The 15992-nt window shown below is 36.9% G+C and overlaps 1 protein-coding gene across 1 annotated transcript; it reads left to right on the forward strand.

Annotated features, from left to right (window-relative positions):
- Positions 1-373: 373 nt before the first annotated feature.
- Positions 374-14099, forward strand: LOC139962971 (uncharacterized). The gene is made up of 13 exons (XM_071963396.1): positions 374-490; positions 1148-1311; positions 1937-2077; positions 2341-2397; positions 3304-3471; positions 3937-4035; positions 4921-5074; positions 5617-5804; positions 6481-6552; positions 8171-8346; positions 8946-9006; positions 9710-9964; positions 12534-14099. Exons 2-13 carry the CDS (start codon positions 1183-1185, stop codon positions 12597-12599), a joined length of 1566 nt encoding a protein of 521 aa, XP_071819497.1. The 5' UTR covers positions 374-490; positions 1148-1182; the 3' UTR covers positions 12600-14099.
- The last annotated feature ends 1893 nt before the right edge of the window (positions 14100-15992 follow it).

Raw genomic sequence — 15992 nt, forward strand, 5'->3', positions numbered from 1 at the left:
ACTGTTAATTGTGTACACGAAGTCTGTATCTATGGCATAAACAATGGGAGACATGCTGTTTTAAAGAAAACAAACGAGATATTGCACCAATTTCCATAGATACGTATTACATTCCACCAACTTTTCATTTTCACATAAATACGTACACTTGTTTTTCGTCTAGTCTTCTTTAGACTTAGAGGATCCACCCCATCCAACCCCACCATATCCCCACCGGCTCTCACATCCCAACATACAACCCAAATAACATTTAAAGGTACTTAGCTTAAGAAATTCAAGAGAATCTGCAGATGATTTGTGTGGTTTCATTCTTTTTCCTTGCAAGAACTTATAAACAGGAACACCGATTCGAAGTTAATCACTCTAGTCCGCTTAGCTGTCTGCTAACTTCAACCAATAGGTTGCTAAGCTTCAAAATAAACAACTGTGACCCTTTCCATGTATTGCAAAAATCTCGATTACTTTACAGAAACGCTGCTAGTTCATAAACGTATGATTTCTTGCAAATTATTTGTATTTATTAAGTTTCTAGTTCCAACGTTTCATATGCTCTTTCTTTTGTAATGTTTTTTTACATTGTGTCAATAGTTTATGTCGGCCCTATTTAACGATAGGCTACCACTACCAGTACACACAGTAACATACAGTAAGGCCTAGCCCAGTTCTAGAAAAACTGTTATATTACTAGCCTCGTACTTGTCGTAGCATGTCTAACGTTAAACCTAGGCCACAAATACTTGTAAGTTGTAAGCAAGAAAACTACAGAACGTTTATGAATAATGTCCAACTTAGCACAAGGCCTATCATTTATTGACCTGGGAGTCACAGTCAGACATGAGTTTGAGGTACTCTAGGCCTAAAGTTAGTCTAGTATTTTTAAGGCCACAGGTTGTTGTATTTCACAAAGCATTGTGCAAACTGCAAAGTGCCTGCAAGGTTCCAAAATGTATTGCTATCACTGTTTAAACCATCAAGCTATAAATAACAAGGTATAGTAAGTTAATTTTAAAGGCAATACATCATTAATGTTATGAGTAACATGTCAAGATGAACGGTGTTGCCATCTTCCTTCATGTTCCATCAAATAGCCTTACATTAAAATAATATCAGAAAGCATGCAATAAGGAATACATTTATTTCCATTCAGTTTATCTCAGTTAAAGAAGTCCAGTGAAGACAATAATGGAAGACAATGCACAGCAATGGCAACCTTCATCCCAAGATTCTGCCAATACAATGAGAAAGAAATATTTACTTGCACCAGACATTGCAACTGACAGCAAATCCACAACTGTCACTTTTGAGCCTGAGGTATGAAACTTATTTTCACCTATAAAGGACATGTATTTCCACTACATTTTAGCTACAGTAGTTTATATGGCTTTACAGGTTTATTGTTTGTTTGTTTACGTTTATTTTGATTTTCCACAGATAATAAATATATAAATGTGGAGGGAAGTCCTCTAAAAGGCCAACATAGGCTTAACAAAGTAAAGGACTCCCAAAGAACAGGTGGTTGTATTCCCAATACAACAGGTGGTTGTAATCTACAGATCTTTCACAGAACATTGGGAATATAATATAACTTAAAATAAGACAATTAGATGCCTCAGATGAGAGAAATTTTTTGATGGTTGTCAGTAAATTGCAATTTCAACCTGATTTGACATTCTACTTTAGCATATACTACAACTAGGGCAATTCAGAATGAGATACTTTTGATGTATTGAAGGATACTTAATGAGCTGCTAAGTGCATTCCCTTCTTTCTTTCTATGATTTTAGGTCAGTTACCTCTTAACTTTTGCCTTTCATGGGTTGTTGTAGTGAAATGAAAATGAAATGGAAACAGTTTAAAGAAGTTAAAACCGATCATTTTTCATTTCTGTCTTTTGCAAAATGATTCACTTGTATTTTCAATTCTCTCCAAAATATAGAAGCATAATAAAATAGATACAAATTTAGAGAGGATGAAGAAGAAGAAGAAGACGAAGAAGAAACAAAGACTTTCAAAATCTGCCGGCTTAAACATTCATGATGGAAACAGAGAAGCGAAGAGGCAAGCGGAACTCGAAGAGGTTTGTTGAACCAAAGATTATATCTCAAAACTCTGTCATGAATAAAATAAAAGATGAAAGACCGAAGGACAGAATGTGTTTTTTTCAAAATCCTGTCATTTTTATGCGGAATGAGACGCTTACTTAAGATTCCTATTGTTTATGAGATGAATTGTAATTTTTGAAATTTGTACATGAATCAAAATAAATCATATAGTAGTATGATAATCTCCCTTTCTTATAATACTGTTTTCTTCTATTTTCATGAATTTTTATTCCAACAGTGGCTCAGAACAAATGGCGGTGAGAATCCACATCATTCACTTAAGACATTAATGTTGGTAAGAATTTACCTTTGACTCTACGTAATTCTATTTTATTAATACTGAGATATGAACTGCAAACTCATATTTTGTGAAAATGTTAAGTTAATAATCAAATGTTCTGATAGAGTGTTACCAATTTTCCTGACCTAGAAAGAAAAATGTAATACATTTATCTGAATACTTTTGTAAAGGGCTATATTTTCAGAAAGTTTGTTTGTAATCCCTCTGACAAACTGAGCACGCCTTCAAGATTATCCAAACATTGTTTGTCATCTTTCTTGCTTGTGATTCCTTTTCTTATTGCTTTTATTTATTTGTTTACATTTTACTCAGTTGTATCTTATTTATGTTTCTTCCTGAAGATGATTTTTCTTACTCTCCGTTCTTCAAGGAAGTTGCTTTTCACTCAACCATTGAACCAACTGTTCTTTGTTTATGATATAGAGAGTTATAGATTAGATATGTCAAAAGTATATAGTAGAAGGCAAATTTTGTTCATTCAATTAAAGGCATTGAAGACTCGCACCAAACCGTGTGCCGCCCTCTGAAAAAGTAAACTTTCCGTTTCTTGCAAGTGAAGTTTTCTTCTTGTTGCTACAAAATGCAGACAGTAAAGTGATACCTTGTTATCTTTTTATCTGGACCTGAGATGTCCATCGCTGCCATGTACACCGTGTTGTGGGTATTGACATTGCTGCATGTATTGACTGTACACTAGTGTCTAATAATCGACAATAGCAAGCTGTGTGTGTGTATTTTCTGGGATCGATGGTGTTGCTAACACTTCTGTTACACCTCATTCGAAACTAGGTCAGATTACCGGCATCCGACGTTTCTTTGTTCGCGAGTCTTCACTCCCTTTAAATTACTGTTAATTACTGTTAAATTACTGTTAATATAAACAATTCTTCCAATTTCTAGAGACATATGAGTTCGGTGGACTACCCGGACGATTCGAGAAGGTTGAGCAGTTTCCAGTACGAGGAGTACGTGGAAGGGCTGATGGAGAAGATAGAGAGGCAGAGGAAGGATATACAAAGACAGACCGAGGAACTGGTGAAACAGATTGAACTACAAAAGATTAGAGAGGTTAAGACCTTTTTTGTTGAGTTGAAATTTATAAAAGTTATGCTTTTTATACTGTTCACACTTCCACCTATGGGGAAGGTTGCATTGCTAGATCAGCTCCACAGCTGTGGAACAGTCTCCCCTTATATCTGAAAACAATCCAGCATGTGTCAACTCTCCAGAAAGAACTCAAGACGTTCTTATTCATGAATGCGTATCCATTTGTTTGATAACTGTTGTGTCCATTTTGGGTACTTTGCTCCTGCAGCGCTTCTGAGCAGTTTTTTTTTTAACTGGATAAAAGCGCTTTACAAATTCTTATATTATTATTATTTATTATTTAGGGAGTGGGGATAAGGTTGATGGATGTAGGGTACACTTGTATGGTTGTGTACTACCATATTATATGTTTATGATGTTGTTGTTTTCTTTCTTATGTGCTACTTGAAGTTACTATGTTACCCTTTTTATTTTCTTATTTTCTAGAGGGAGGAAGCTCGTCATCTGAAGAAGAGAAAGCCGAGATCGTCTCTTCGACAAGATAACTCCTTTCTAGATACTCTGCCAAAAGCCAGAATGTACAGGGTAAGTAAAAAGTGTTCTACTTCATGTTCTGTGTAATAAAACTGATTGTATTACTGCCAGTGTAATCTTTGATTTTTATTCTGCTAATATCATTTGAAAATGTGTCCATATATACTCTGTTTTATGGGTGCCACCGTTAGACATTGACCTACAGATGGGAATGTCTACCACCAGGGGGGTAGGAAGCTTCCAAAAAGTGGGGGGAGGGGGCACAACATCAGAGGGGCACTTTCTCATTCCACAACCACCACTCGTTATTTCATAAACCGATACACACCGGCCATATCACTTAAATATATATGATGTGTTAGTGTGCTATCAATACTAGTATGGTGCATGTGACTCTATCAACCTACATCTGTACTTCTGTCCATCCATTATTTAGAACTTTCCAAAAAAATTCCTCCTGCGTTTATTCCTTGAACAAAAGTCTTTAGAAACTTCGGTTAAATCCTTAGTATGTTCAGACTAAAAACAAATAATTAAAATAAAATATTAAAATAACAAAGACTTAAGATATCCAAAAGACATTTCTTCATCAAAGGGGTACATTTTATTTGCCAGTAGGGCACATTTGCTTTTTTGGAAAAAGTGGGGGCACGTTCCCCCAGTGCCCCCCCGGCTCCTACCCCCTGTCTACCACTGAAGCTCCATCCTCTTGATGTTGTACAATGTGGCAGGGGTACAAATTTCTCAGATAACCTGGATGAGCTTTCACAAGGATTTAAATACTGTACAAGTTCATATAAATAATGCAACATAAACAACTGGCAAAATCTACTGCAATTTTACTACAACATTCAAAGCTTACTATATTTGTGTAGTATGTAGACTTTCTATATTTATTTTATTTGTGACTTTTAAAAAAAATTCTTTCTGTTTTAGATTTCTGCTCTTGAAAGAAAACTCTGGAATGAGGGCAAGTTGAAAACAATTGAAGATAGTGAGAAATTTTGGAATTGCATCACTAACCCTGAAAATGACTCTCTGTTGATTGATGCAGATGGCACGTTAGTTGATGCTGAATCTCAGGTGCCTGGTAAGGGTTCTTTAATGATGTTACTTCCCATTTCCATATTCATGCATATGACCCCCCCTCCCCCTTCCTCCCCTATTCAGAAAATTTATGCAGAATCTCAAGTAATAATAATAAAAATAATATGTGCTATTTATAAAGCGCTTTCCAATAAAATCTCAAAGCGCTGTACAGAAAAGAAATACCCAAAAAATATCAAACGATACAAAAAATTGCACCAGGTAACTAAAAATAGCAATACACAGAATATAAAGGAATAATTAAAACATAATGAGCAAACATTTACATTACATTACAAGTATAAAGTGTTCATATTAAACATTTAAAAATATGTGTTTTCAAATCCTTTTTAAAATTATTAAGATTAGTTAAAGAATGGATATTTCCTGGAAGACTGTTCCAAACCATTGGGGCAGCTGCTGTGAAAGATATAACTGTTCGTTTGCTGCTGCAACATTACCCACCCCCACCCCCTCTCCTCCCACCTATTGATCCTCCAAGACAATTTTGACAAACTGTTTTGAACTGGATTTTTTCTTGCTCAGTCCCATACACCTCTAAGGTGTCATCTCTTACTTACCAACAAGACTTGGAAGAGGAAGATGATGAAAGAGAGGCAGGGACGGCCTCCCTGGGATTAATAAGAGAGGACACGGAACCAGCTCTGAGAGCATCTTCTAGTGGTAAAGTCTCTACTTTAAGGCAGCGCAGTTCCAACACAGAAGAAAGAAGGGTAAGTGTACATGCAAGATCAAATGACGAAAATCGGAGAGAATGGAGGGTTGGGAAGGGTTGGGGTTGGGGTTGGGAGGGTGGGAGTTGGGAGGGTGGGGAGGGGAGGGGAGGGGGTAGGTGTGATCATTGTTATCTGATTGAATATGCTGATTCTCTTCTGATCACAATTTTTTTTTTTCTTTCTGCTGTTCTAGCTGAACAGTCATCGATGTTGGCCCAAAATATGCTCAAAAGTTCATAGTATTATGGTCACCGATGATTAAATTTCAATCATTGCATGGCCATTCTAAATGTAGTTTTCCACAGTGACATGTTTAATTGTCTTTTTTAACATGACTGAATGGTTTGTGAAAAAGTAGAACATTCAGGAGTTGGGTTGCAAGACAAGACATCCAGCTCCTTTAAGAGAGGGTTTTTTTTTTGGTGGGGGAGGGGGGTCAGGAATTGCTGGTTTTAGTCAGCAATTTTACACAATGTACCAGTATTGTCCAAAAAATGATTCCAACTGGTCAAAACTAAGACTCATTATGAATGTCCTTTACTCAATAATAACCAATGAGAGGCAATTAACGATTTCACAGATTAACTGTGAACTTGTTTGTGATTTTGATGGATGGAATCCGCGTTATAATTTCTTAAAATTATTTACAAGTACTTCTTTTGTTTCTCCGCAGAAAATGTCATTAGCAGCTGGAGGGCGTAGGAAACATCCAAAAGTGATAGAATTTGAGCAAAAGTTTAAACAGGTGAGAATTAATTATCTCCAGTCCTGCAGTTGGTTAATGTGGACTTGCATACTCGCTATTTAACAGGAGACTTGTGGTGAGCGTACAATAGTATGAGGAGGAGTACAAGCAGGGTTGACCTCAGTGTGAGAACGAGTACTCAGCGTTAAACATGAGTATGAGTACTTTATCACTGATAAGTAAGTATCTATTCTAGATGTCCAAAATCACTTCAAATACGAGTACAAATCAATATGGGTGAGTACAAGCAGAATTCACCTCAGTTTAATAATGAGTACAAGGCTCTAAGTGTGAGCAAGAGTACTTAATCTTCCACTAGTATCTGTACTACGTGTCCAAATGTACTCCAAGTACGAGTAAACATCAATATAGGTGAGTACAAGTAAAGGTAACTACACTGGAATACAAGTTTTGAGTACAGATTCACTACAAGTATGTTTAACAGTATTAAGGTGAGATCATACATGATCAAATAAAATGTCATGTCTCACAGTACAAATATGCAAGGAGGCAGCTTTTCTTATATGGATTGGGGTAGGGAAGGTGGGCTTATCTGGGATGAGGTAGAAGAGGTGCGCTATCTGGAGTGGGGAAGGGGAGGTGGGCATATTTTGTATAAGGTTGGCTTATCTAGGATGAGGTGGGGGAGCTGGGCTTATCTGGGGTGAGGTTGGCTTATCTGGGGTGAGGTAGGGGAGCTGGTTTATCTGGGGTGAGGTGGGTGGTAGACTTATCTGGGGTGAGGTGGGCTTATCTGGGATGAGGTAGGGGAGGTGAGCTTATCTGGGGTGAGGTGGGGTTTTATCTGGGAGGGAGGTGAGCTTATCTGGGGTGATGTAGGGGTGATTGTCTTATCTGGGGTGGGGTAGGGAAGATGGCTTATGTAAGGGAGGTGGGCCTATCTGGGGGAGGTGGGCTTATCTGGGGTGCGGTGGGCTTATCATGGGTGAGGTGGGCTAAACCTTGATCTTCATCTCTGACATTTTTGTTATTACATAATTATTTAATATTGCAAATAAATTTCTGGTGATCAAAGCCCAATATATTGCTGTTTTACTGAAAAGGGTATTAAACAACACAGATTCATAGGTTGAACATTGTCGAAGTTATGATAATTAAACTCCCAAGTTTATGATATTACCAGGAACTCTTTTTTATAAAATTTTGGTCTAAGCTATTAAAGTCGGTTTTTGTTCCTGCCAACAGAGTTTAATGACAAGTATTTATGTGCTGTGTGGATACTAGTTCAACCTTCTTAAAGCTCATATTATCAATATTGGAAAAACTGATTCACAAATTGTTCTTACTTTCAGAATCATTGTAGTCTTCTTTTACACTTGCTTGAGCAAATGATGGAAATTCTATCAGGACACATGATCCGTTTAGAAGCTGAATTGTTTCACATGGCCATTCACTTGATCGTTCTGTGTTGCAGTTGCGAACTTTGGAATATAACATCCCACCTACATCACTTTTAAAAAGAGACTTGAACTTAATCTGTTTCTCAGGAATGCTTTTTTGACAGTGAACGTTACTCTCACTTTTCGATAGTAGCAAGTATGTAAATTCCTTGTTTTGATTAATTGATTGATTAATTGACTGTTTTCACCCTCTTTAGGTTGAGTTTCCCAAACTTTCTGCCTTTACACTTAATCTGGAGCCACCTAAAGAAGACCCAGAGGTGTCTAAATTACGAAATGATTTCAAACAGCGGGCTAACCTCCGACGTCGGGCCAGCAAACGGCTCAACAAAATGTACGAGATGTCGTTGACGCATTTAGCCGCGACTCAGAGGTGAGATCTTCTCGATTCGATGGGGGCACTGATGTAATAAATTCCATCTATAGCGTGTTCAAGATATCTGGTTAGGAGGGATGGAAGTGAGAGATCTGCCGATAGCTATAATAACACCACATCACTCATTCATACAGTAACAGCTGGTCCCCATCCCAAGAACTATATCGGTAGCTAGACCACAGGTTAAGGTTTTAAGCTGGTTCCGCTCCTGAGAGTCAAACAAGTTATTTGAAGCAATGTTTTAATATGGCTTGAAGTTACTGGCAAGATCTTAAAATTTTACCAACAATAAGTGAAACTTGCTCAGTAGGGTGGTTGGTAGTGTTGAGCATTAATGCTACCTTACCCCCACCACCTCCCCCTCCCTCAATCCTAAAAGCTTTAAGAAATGCTGTTAGTTAAAAGAGACATAAAGAATCCAAAACTAATGATGGTTAACATATAACTATAATCTCCTTCTCTCCCCCCTCCCCCCCAGAAATAAATTCTTCCATTCAAACACGACTACATATGCCATTAATACTATTTATTATTGTTAATACTACATTAATACTGCAGTATTTGTACTTTTGTATTTACATCACTCCTTTGGTCAGGATGCTGGATCAGAATGAAGAACTGTCATCCATTTTCAAGGATCCAAGTTTGTCTGATGTGGTCAGTATATATGATTTCATTTAATAGTTCTTTTTGTGTCTTTTTTCTTTGATAATCTCACCTACTTAAGTTAACTATGAAATGTTAAATATTGCCAGTAATCCATTTCATGATATTTCAACTGTTCAACTGTGGTCAGTATATGCTTTCATTTAATTATTATTTTTTATTTAGTTTTTTTTTATGGTAAACCCAACTGCTTGATTTAATGACGAAATATTAAATATTGCCAGTTATCTGTTTCATGATATTTCAACTGTCCAACTGTGGTCAGTATATGCTTTCATTTTAATAATTCTTTTTTTCTCGGATTAACCCACCTGCTTGAGTTAATTATGAAATATTAAATATTGCCAGTTATCCGTTCCATGATATTTCAACTGTCCAACTGTGGTCAGTATATGCTTTCATTTTAATAATTCTTTTTTTTCTCGGATTAACCCACCTGCTTGAGTTAATTACAAAATATTAAAAATTGCCAGTAATCTGTTTCATGATATTTCAACAGTTCAATTGTGGTCAGTATATGCTTTCATTTAATTATTTAAAACAAATTTTTTTTAAATTTATTTTCTTATGGTGAACCCAAATGCTTGAGTTAATTATGAAATATTAAATATTGCAGTAATCTGTTTCTTGATATTTCAATTGTTTAGGTCATATATGCTTTTGTATCATGGTTCTCTTTGCTTGCTTCAAACAGATATATAGATTTGACAAAGAAAAACAACTCGCTATAGATGTGCAGGATATCGAACAGTCGTCACGACCATCGGAAAGCCATCGCTCGCTCACGCCAGTTACAAAAACAGACGATTCTTCAGAGATAGTTGATGAAAGAGCAAATGATACCAGCCAAGAGCAGTACGAGGAGGAGTCGAATCATCTCCAAGAAATTGGCAGAATTGGACCGTTTCCTCTGACCTTGGATGCTGTCATAGAAAAGAATAACGTCATGGTAAGTTTGGGACGACCTTTTCTAAATTTTTTTGAAGCCCAACATTTGTTTCATTCTGTTGCCAACTATAATGTGGACATGTTGGGAATCATCGATCGTGAGATGTTTGCTCTAACAATTTGTACAATCATACTGACACAAAGAGATGTTACGGTATATATGCTCTCTGGTCACACGGTGATACGATAACTTGTAATTGAGTTGAGAGCGAAACTCTTAAAGGCACTGAAGACTCGCCCCAAACCACGGGCCGCACTCTGAAAAAAAGTTAACATTCCTTTACTTGCAAGTGAAGTTTTCTTCTTGTCGCTACAAAATGCAGACAGTAATGAAACGTGATACTTTGTTATCTTTTATCTGGACCTGAGATCAGCCGATGTCCATCGCTGCTATGTACACTGTGTTGTGGGTATTGACCGTAGCTGTATGTATTGACTGTACACTAGTGTCTAATTACCGACCGTAGCAAGCTGTGTGTGTATTTTCTGGGATCGATGGTGGTGTCTAACACTTCTTTTACACCTCATTCGAAACTAGGTCAGATTACCGGCATCAGACGTTTCCTTGTGCGCGAGTCTTCACTCCTTTTAAATTGTTAGATTAATTAGGCTTTTTAAGTGAGAAAACCTGGACACTAGGTTTTTTTTACTAACATCTATTAAATTACCAAGGAATAATTTAATATTCAAATTTTGCGTGGCAGTGTTGAAGGCTCTAATTCTGTCTCATGTAAACTACTATGGTTGCTGTGTTAAAACACTGCTTCATGTCTTTGCGATTCCGGTTTTGGGGAGCATTTTGTGATTCGATACAGGATTAATTATTCCCTGAGTTATGATTCATTCTTGGCATTTATATTTTAATACTGCTGCTTGTTTATGAATTCAGAGCTCTAAAACTGTAAAACTGTTAAATAAAGCTTTGCAACTAAAAACAAGGACAGTGTTTCATCAGCATATATGAAATTATGATCCAATCCACGTAGAAGTGAGTAATTAATGTAATTAATAAAATAAAGGAAAGGACTGGTCATGTACCGCTGAACCGGAATTCTGGTTGAGTCCTCTAAACACCTTGTTATATCTTTTTCACTGTCTACAAGGGACAGACTTTACCTTTGACCCTCAGGTGATGTGATTTGCTAAATGTGTAAAAAAGTCTACTCACAGTACAATGAACCTAATTATTATGATTACAGATGGGATTAATTAGCAATTGTCCACCTCAAGGTTTTTGTGGTACAATTACAATAGTTAATAATACAACAACAAATATGGAAAAGACTGACTACACAAGGCTGAGCTTACAAACTGGAAATGTTTTTACATTATGTAAACTGAAGTAGTCTCTGGCACAGAAAATGTTGAAGGTCTGCTGTATAGACCCCAACTATAGCACGCTATCATGGAAACGTTTCTTGAGATTACGTAATCGACCTGCCCTGGTCGTAAAATGACCTCTTCGTACCAATTAGTCTGCAACTCCTGCCACATATTTGTTCTTGTATGAGCCTGGGTATTTGTGTGAACTCTGTATGATTAACTAAACTGTAGATATGAACATATTTCCACACAGTTTTTACACAAAGAGGCTAATGGTGTTAAGAAACCATGCAGGCTAATTGTACAGCCAGAGGTCCATTGACGAACGTGGCAGGTCGATCACGTAATCACAAAACTTTCCTAGCTACATCGTGGTATAATTGGAGCAAAGATAGCAGATCTTTAAGCTGGAAAATATAGCAATGACAAAAAACATGAAAACATAACTTAAGAATGCAAGGAAGAGAACAAAAACCCCTTCATCTACACCCCCCTCCCCCCTCCCCCTCCCCCCAACTTTGGGCTTGTAATAAAAAAAGTACCATACTTTAAATTTACTGACAAAAAAAACACGGAAAAACAAAAGAAGATGGTAACCCTGAAAGACAGCCCCAAACCTCAAAGAGAACTCCAACACCTAAATAACGACCTTAATTAATTAGAGAGCCCAACAAAAACCCTTTGAAAACTCCAAGACAACCCCAACTCTCAAGGGTAACCCCAACCCCCAAATTATGACCTTGATTGATTAGTGAGCCGAAGACAACCCTAAGAAGACTCAGACCCCCTTCCCCTCCTCTGCCCCCTCCCCCAGATGCCCCAGATCTCATTCCTGAAGATTCACTATGGTTTACATATGAAAATTATATATATTATTTTTATATAGAATATGAAATTGATTGAAAAATAGAGCCAAAAATAGTTTCACAAGGAAATAAATGCAATATGCATTTAACAGCAAAAAGAAGATTCACTATGGTTGACATACAAAATTTATAGATAATATTTTTATATAATATGAAATTTATTGAAAAATAGAGCCAAAAATAGTTTCACAAGGAAGTAAATGCAATATGCATTTAACAGCAAAATGACCATGAAATTAAGGCAAACCAATATGGATAGGTTAGAGGAAACCACAGGTTATGTAGCTTTGATATGTGATCTTGTCATATATATATATATATCCTTGTACAAATAGTCATGCACTCATATTTCCATTATTATAACAATTACATCTCTTACAGGAAGCTAATCGGTCGGGTGTCTTCTGGTACAATTACGGGAAATTTCTGCCGTCCATAGCAACTTGAAGATTAAGAGATTTAAAAGTGCTGAATCCTTCAAATATTGGAGTGAAAGGAACGAGTTTGCCATGACGTTGTGGTAATGACACCGTGTCGCTATACACATGGAGATTTTTACCTGTGATGCAGCTGACACTAACTAAATCAAGCACAGTTCTGAATTGAATGAAGAGCTTTTACACACCATGCATTGGTCTGCATGTGTCTGCGCAGCCCCCAGGTACAGTGGTGGAAGATATCTGTGTAGGGCCTTTAATGGGTGATACGTTTGCGATACAGTTCCACAAAAGTTGACTGTTGTTTCATGTTAATGATTGTGGGGAAACAGCATTTGTACTTCCTTCTCGAAAACTCATATAAAGTATTTCTGTGATATACATTGGTCTTGTGTTGCTGTTGGGAAGAATTAAATGAATCAGTTAAGTGAATGCATGAATGAACAAAGTATGAATGAATAAAGCAACGAAAGAATGGATGAACGATATATGAAAGAAAAAGTGAGATGAATGAATGAAAGAGTGGAATGCATGGATAAATGAAGCAAGAGTGAATGAATTGAAATATGAGTGAAAGAAAGAATGAATGAATGCTAAATGAATTAAAGAAGTATGAATGAATAAAGCAATGAAAGAATGGATGAAAGATATATGAAAGAAAAAGTGAGATGAATGAATAAAAGAGTGGAATGCATGGATAAATGAAGCAAGAGTGAATGAATTGAAATATGAATGGAAGAGAATGAATGAATGCTAAATGAATGAATGAACGAAGTATGAATGAATAAAGCAATGAAAGAATGGATGAAAGATATATGAAAGAAAGAGTGGATGAATGAATAAAAGAGTGAATGCATGGATAAATGAAGCAAGAGTGAATGAATGGAAATATGAGTGAAAGAAAGAATGAATGAATGAACGAAGTATGAATGAATAAAGCAATTAAAAATGGATGGATAAAAAAAAGGAAAATAATTGGATAAATAAGTGAAAGAGTGAATGAATGAAAGAAATATGAGTGAGTGAGTGAAAGAATGGAAATATGAGTGAAAGCAAGAATGAATGAATGAATGCTAAATGAATGAATGAACGAACGAAGTATGAATGAATAAAGCAATTGAAAATGGATGGATACAAAATAAGTGGGAAAAATTGGATGACTTAATGAAAGAGTGAATATGAATGAAATAAATATGAGTGAGTGTGTGAATGAATGAATGATGAATGAATGAATGAATGAATGAATGAATAAACAAAATAGTGAATGATGAACACAGGACATGCAGATGTGTGAAAAAAAGTCTGTGTGTGTGTACAGAAGAATGTGTGGGTATATGATGGATTATGTATTATTTCATTGCTAAGGAAGGGAAACTATTATAGGCCATGTGCGATTTTGTGATATTTTGCCCAGCGAATGCTAATGAAGTATTTCTGTACTAAAATGTGTATATATATATATCAGTATAAGATGAAAGATACAGTCAATAAAATATAAACTTGTAACATATGCTATGTAGTCATTCAACTGTTTGTGCCTACCAGGACAAATTTAAATGTTCAAAACACCCCAACCCCTCCCCCATCCCCACCCCCCTGAATGACCTCGCAATGTGTACGTAGAAGGTGCTTATAAAGAGAGTTGTAAAGGGATATACCTCCAACCAAGGGAAAGTTCCAACGGGTGATTTTTGGGCACCTAATTTTGATATGAAAAATAAATGTTTCTCCAAAATACTGAGGGTTGCTTCCATTGTTATGACACACACACGGACAGTCGTATGTACGTTAAAAGTGTGGACCACTCCCCCCTTTAGATCACTCCTAAGAACGGACATCAGGCAACTCCGGTTGCCCCCTTCTCCCCCCCTCCCACTGACGGACTCAAATGGACCGCTGGCGCCCTTTTCAGCTTTTTACCACTTTTTACTTATTCGCGATTATTGACTTTTTATTGCGCTCTCAAATACCTATTGACATTTGTCACATTTTGTTGGTGTAATTTTCTGATAAAATGGCGATGACACCTATTTATTCTTCGTTTATCTGCAAATTAGCAAGGCCCGGAAAGGGTCCTTTCCGGCGATCTAGGGAGTATCTTTACTCAAAAAATTTCTGTACGCTCCGCGCCAACCTGTGGTGGCGCTCCGCTTAGATAGTGTCAAAAGCGCCCCTACAGACCATTCTCGCCCCCCTTGACCAATAACCCTAGCTTTGTCACTGCCCCCCCCCAAAAAAAACAACAACAAACAAACTCTAGGCTGGGCTTGAGCTGAAGTCTACATAGGTTTACATCGAACCAATCCTATCTGGAGTTAGGGACAAGATAATTGAGTTCGGTGTTTCAAGTAGCATATGTGTCACGTTTTACATTGCCTACCACCGGAATATCCAATTAAAACTTATCTTCTACGAACTCTGTTTGTATTCTTTATCAGATCATCACAATGCATAATCACGTGAGCCAGATATCATGGATGGATGTTAGTTGCCTTACTTATCTATTTTCCGGCAACATTTTTAAACTAACTTTCGTTACAAAATGTCACCTCACTCTTGAATGACTCGATCACCATGTTTTGTGAGTCACTTACATTTTTTCCCATGAGGGCTTGGATTGACTTTACTCAGACTGCAGTTCTGAAACAGAAATGCAAGTTTGTACATTTTAAAGGGATATTTGTTTTATTACTTTACTGGTCGATCCTGTTGTTCAACTATAGCGGGGATTTGATGTTCGAAAGTGGCAGGGGTAAGGGGGGGGGGGAAACCTCGGGGAGGGGTCCGAGAAGTTTTTGTATTTTATAAAGCCTCTAGTGGTAATACGGTGGAATATATATATATATATATATATATATATATATATATATATATCATAGGTTATTTCCAATTACTAGTTGTGTATTTGAAAATGTAATTATGCTATCTGCATAAAAGTGTTGTCAGATTTTCCTAAGCGACATGAAATGTAACGAATAGATTTAAATAAGATAAGATGGGTCGATCTCTTTATATAACCTGTGTAATGACATTATGAATAAGTATAAACGTATCGCAGAGTTGTCGGTACTGCTGTGGCAAAACCAACCAAAGTACGGACCGAATTTTCTATGTACAAAAAAGTCAACTCAAGGTCTCTGAAAAAATGGGGGGGGGGGTAGTCCCCCTTGCGCCCCTCCCCCACGTCTTTGTCTGTGATTATTTTATACAAAACGTAATGTTTTTGAGAACTTAAGTTTCGGAAATGACTGCGACCACCATTGATATACCTATATTTCCTATGGTGTTACACGTCCTTACGTAGGGCGTCCTAGGGATAAAACAGGCTGTGTCTTATACCTTCCGGTAGCAGGAAATAGGCTACCAGTGGAAATCAATGAGAACAACACACACACAGTAGTAT

The sequence above is a fragment of the Apostichopus japonicus genome, chromosome 21 (assembly GCF_037975245.1).
Source record: "Apostichopus japonicus isolate 1M-3 chromosome 21, ASM3797524v1, whole genome shotgun sequence".
Taxonomy (NCBI): Eukaryota; Metazoa; Echinodermata; class Holothuroidea; order Aspidochirotida; family Stichopodidae; genus Apostichopus; species Apostichopus japonicus.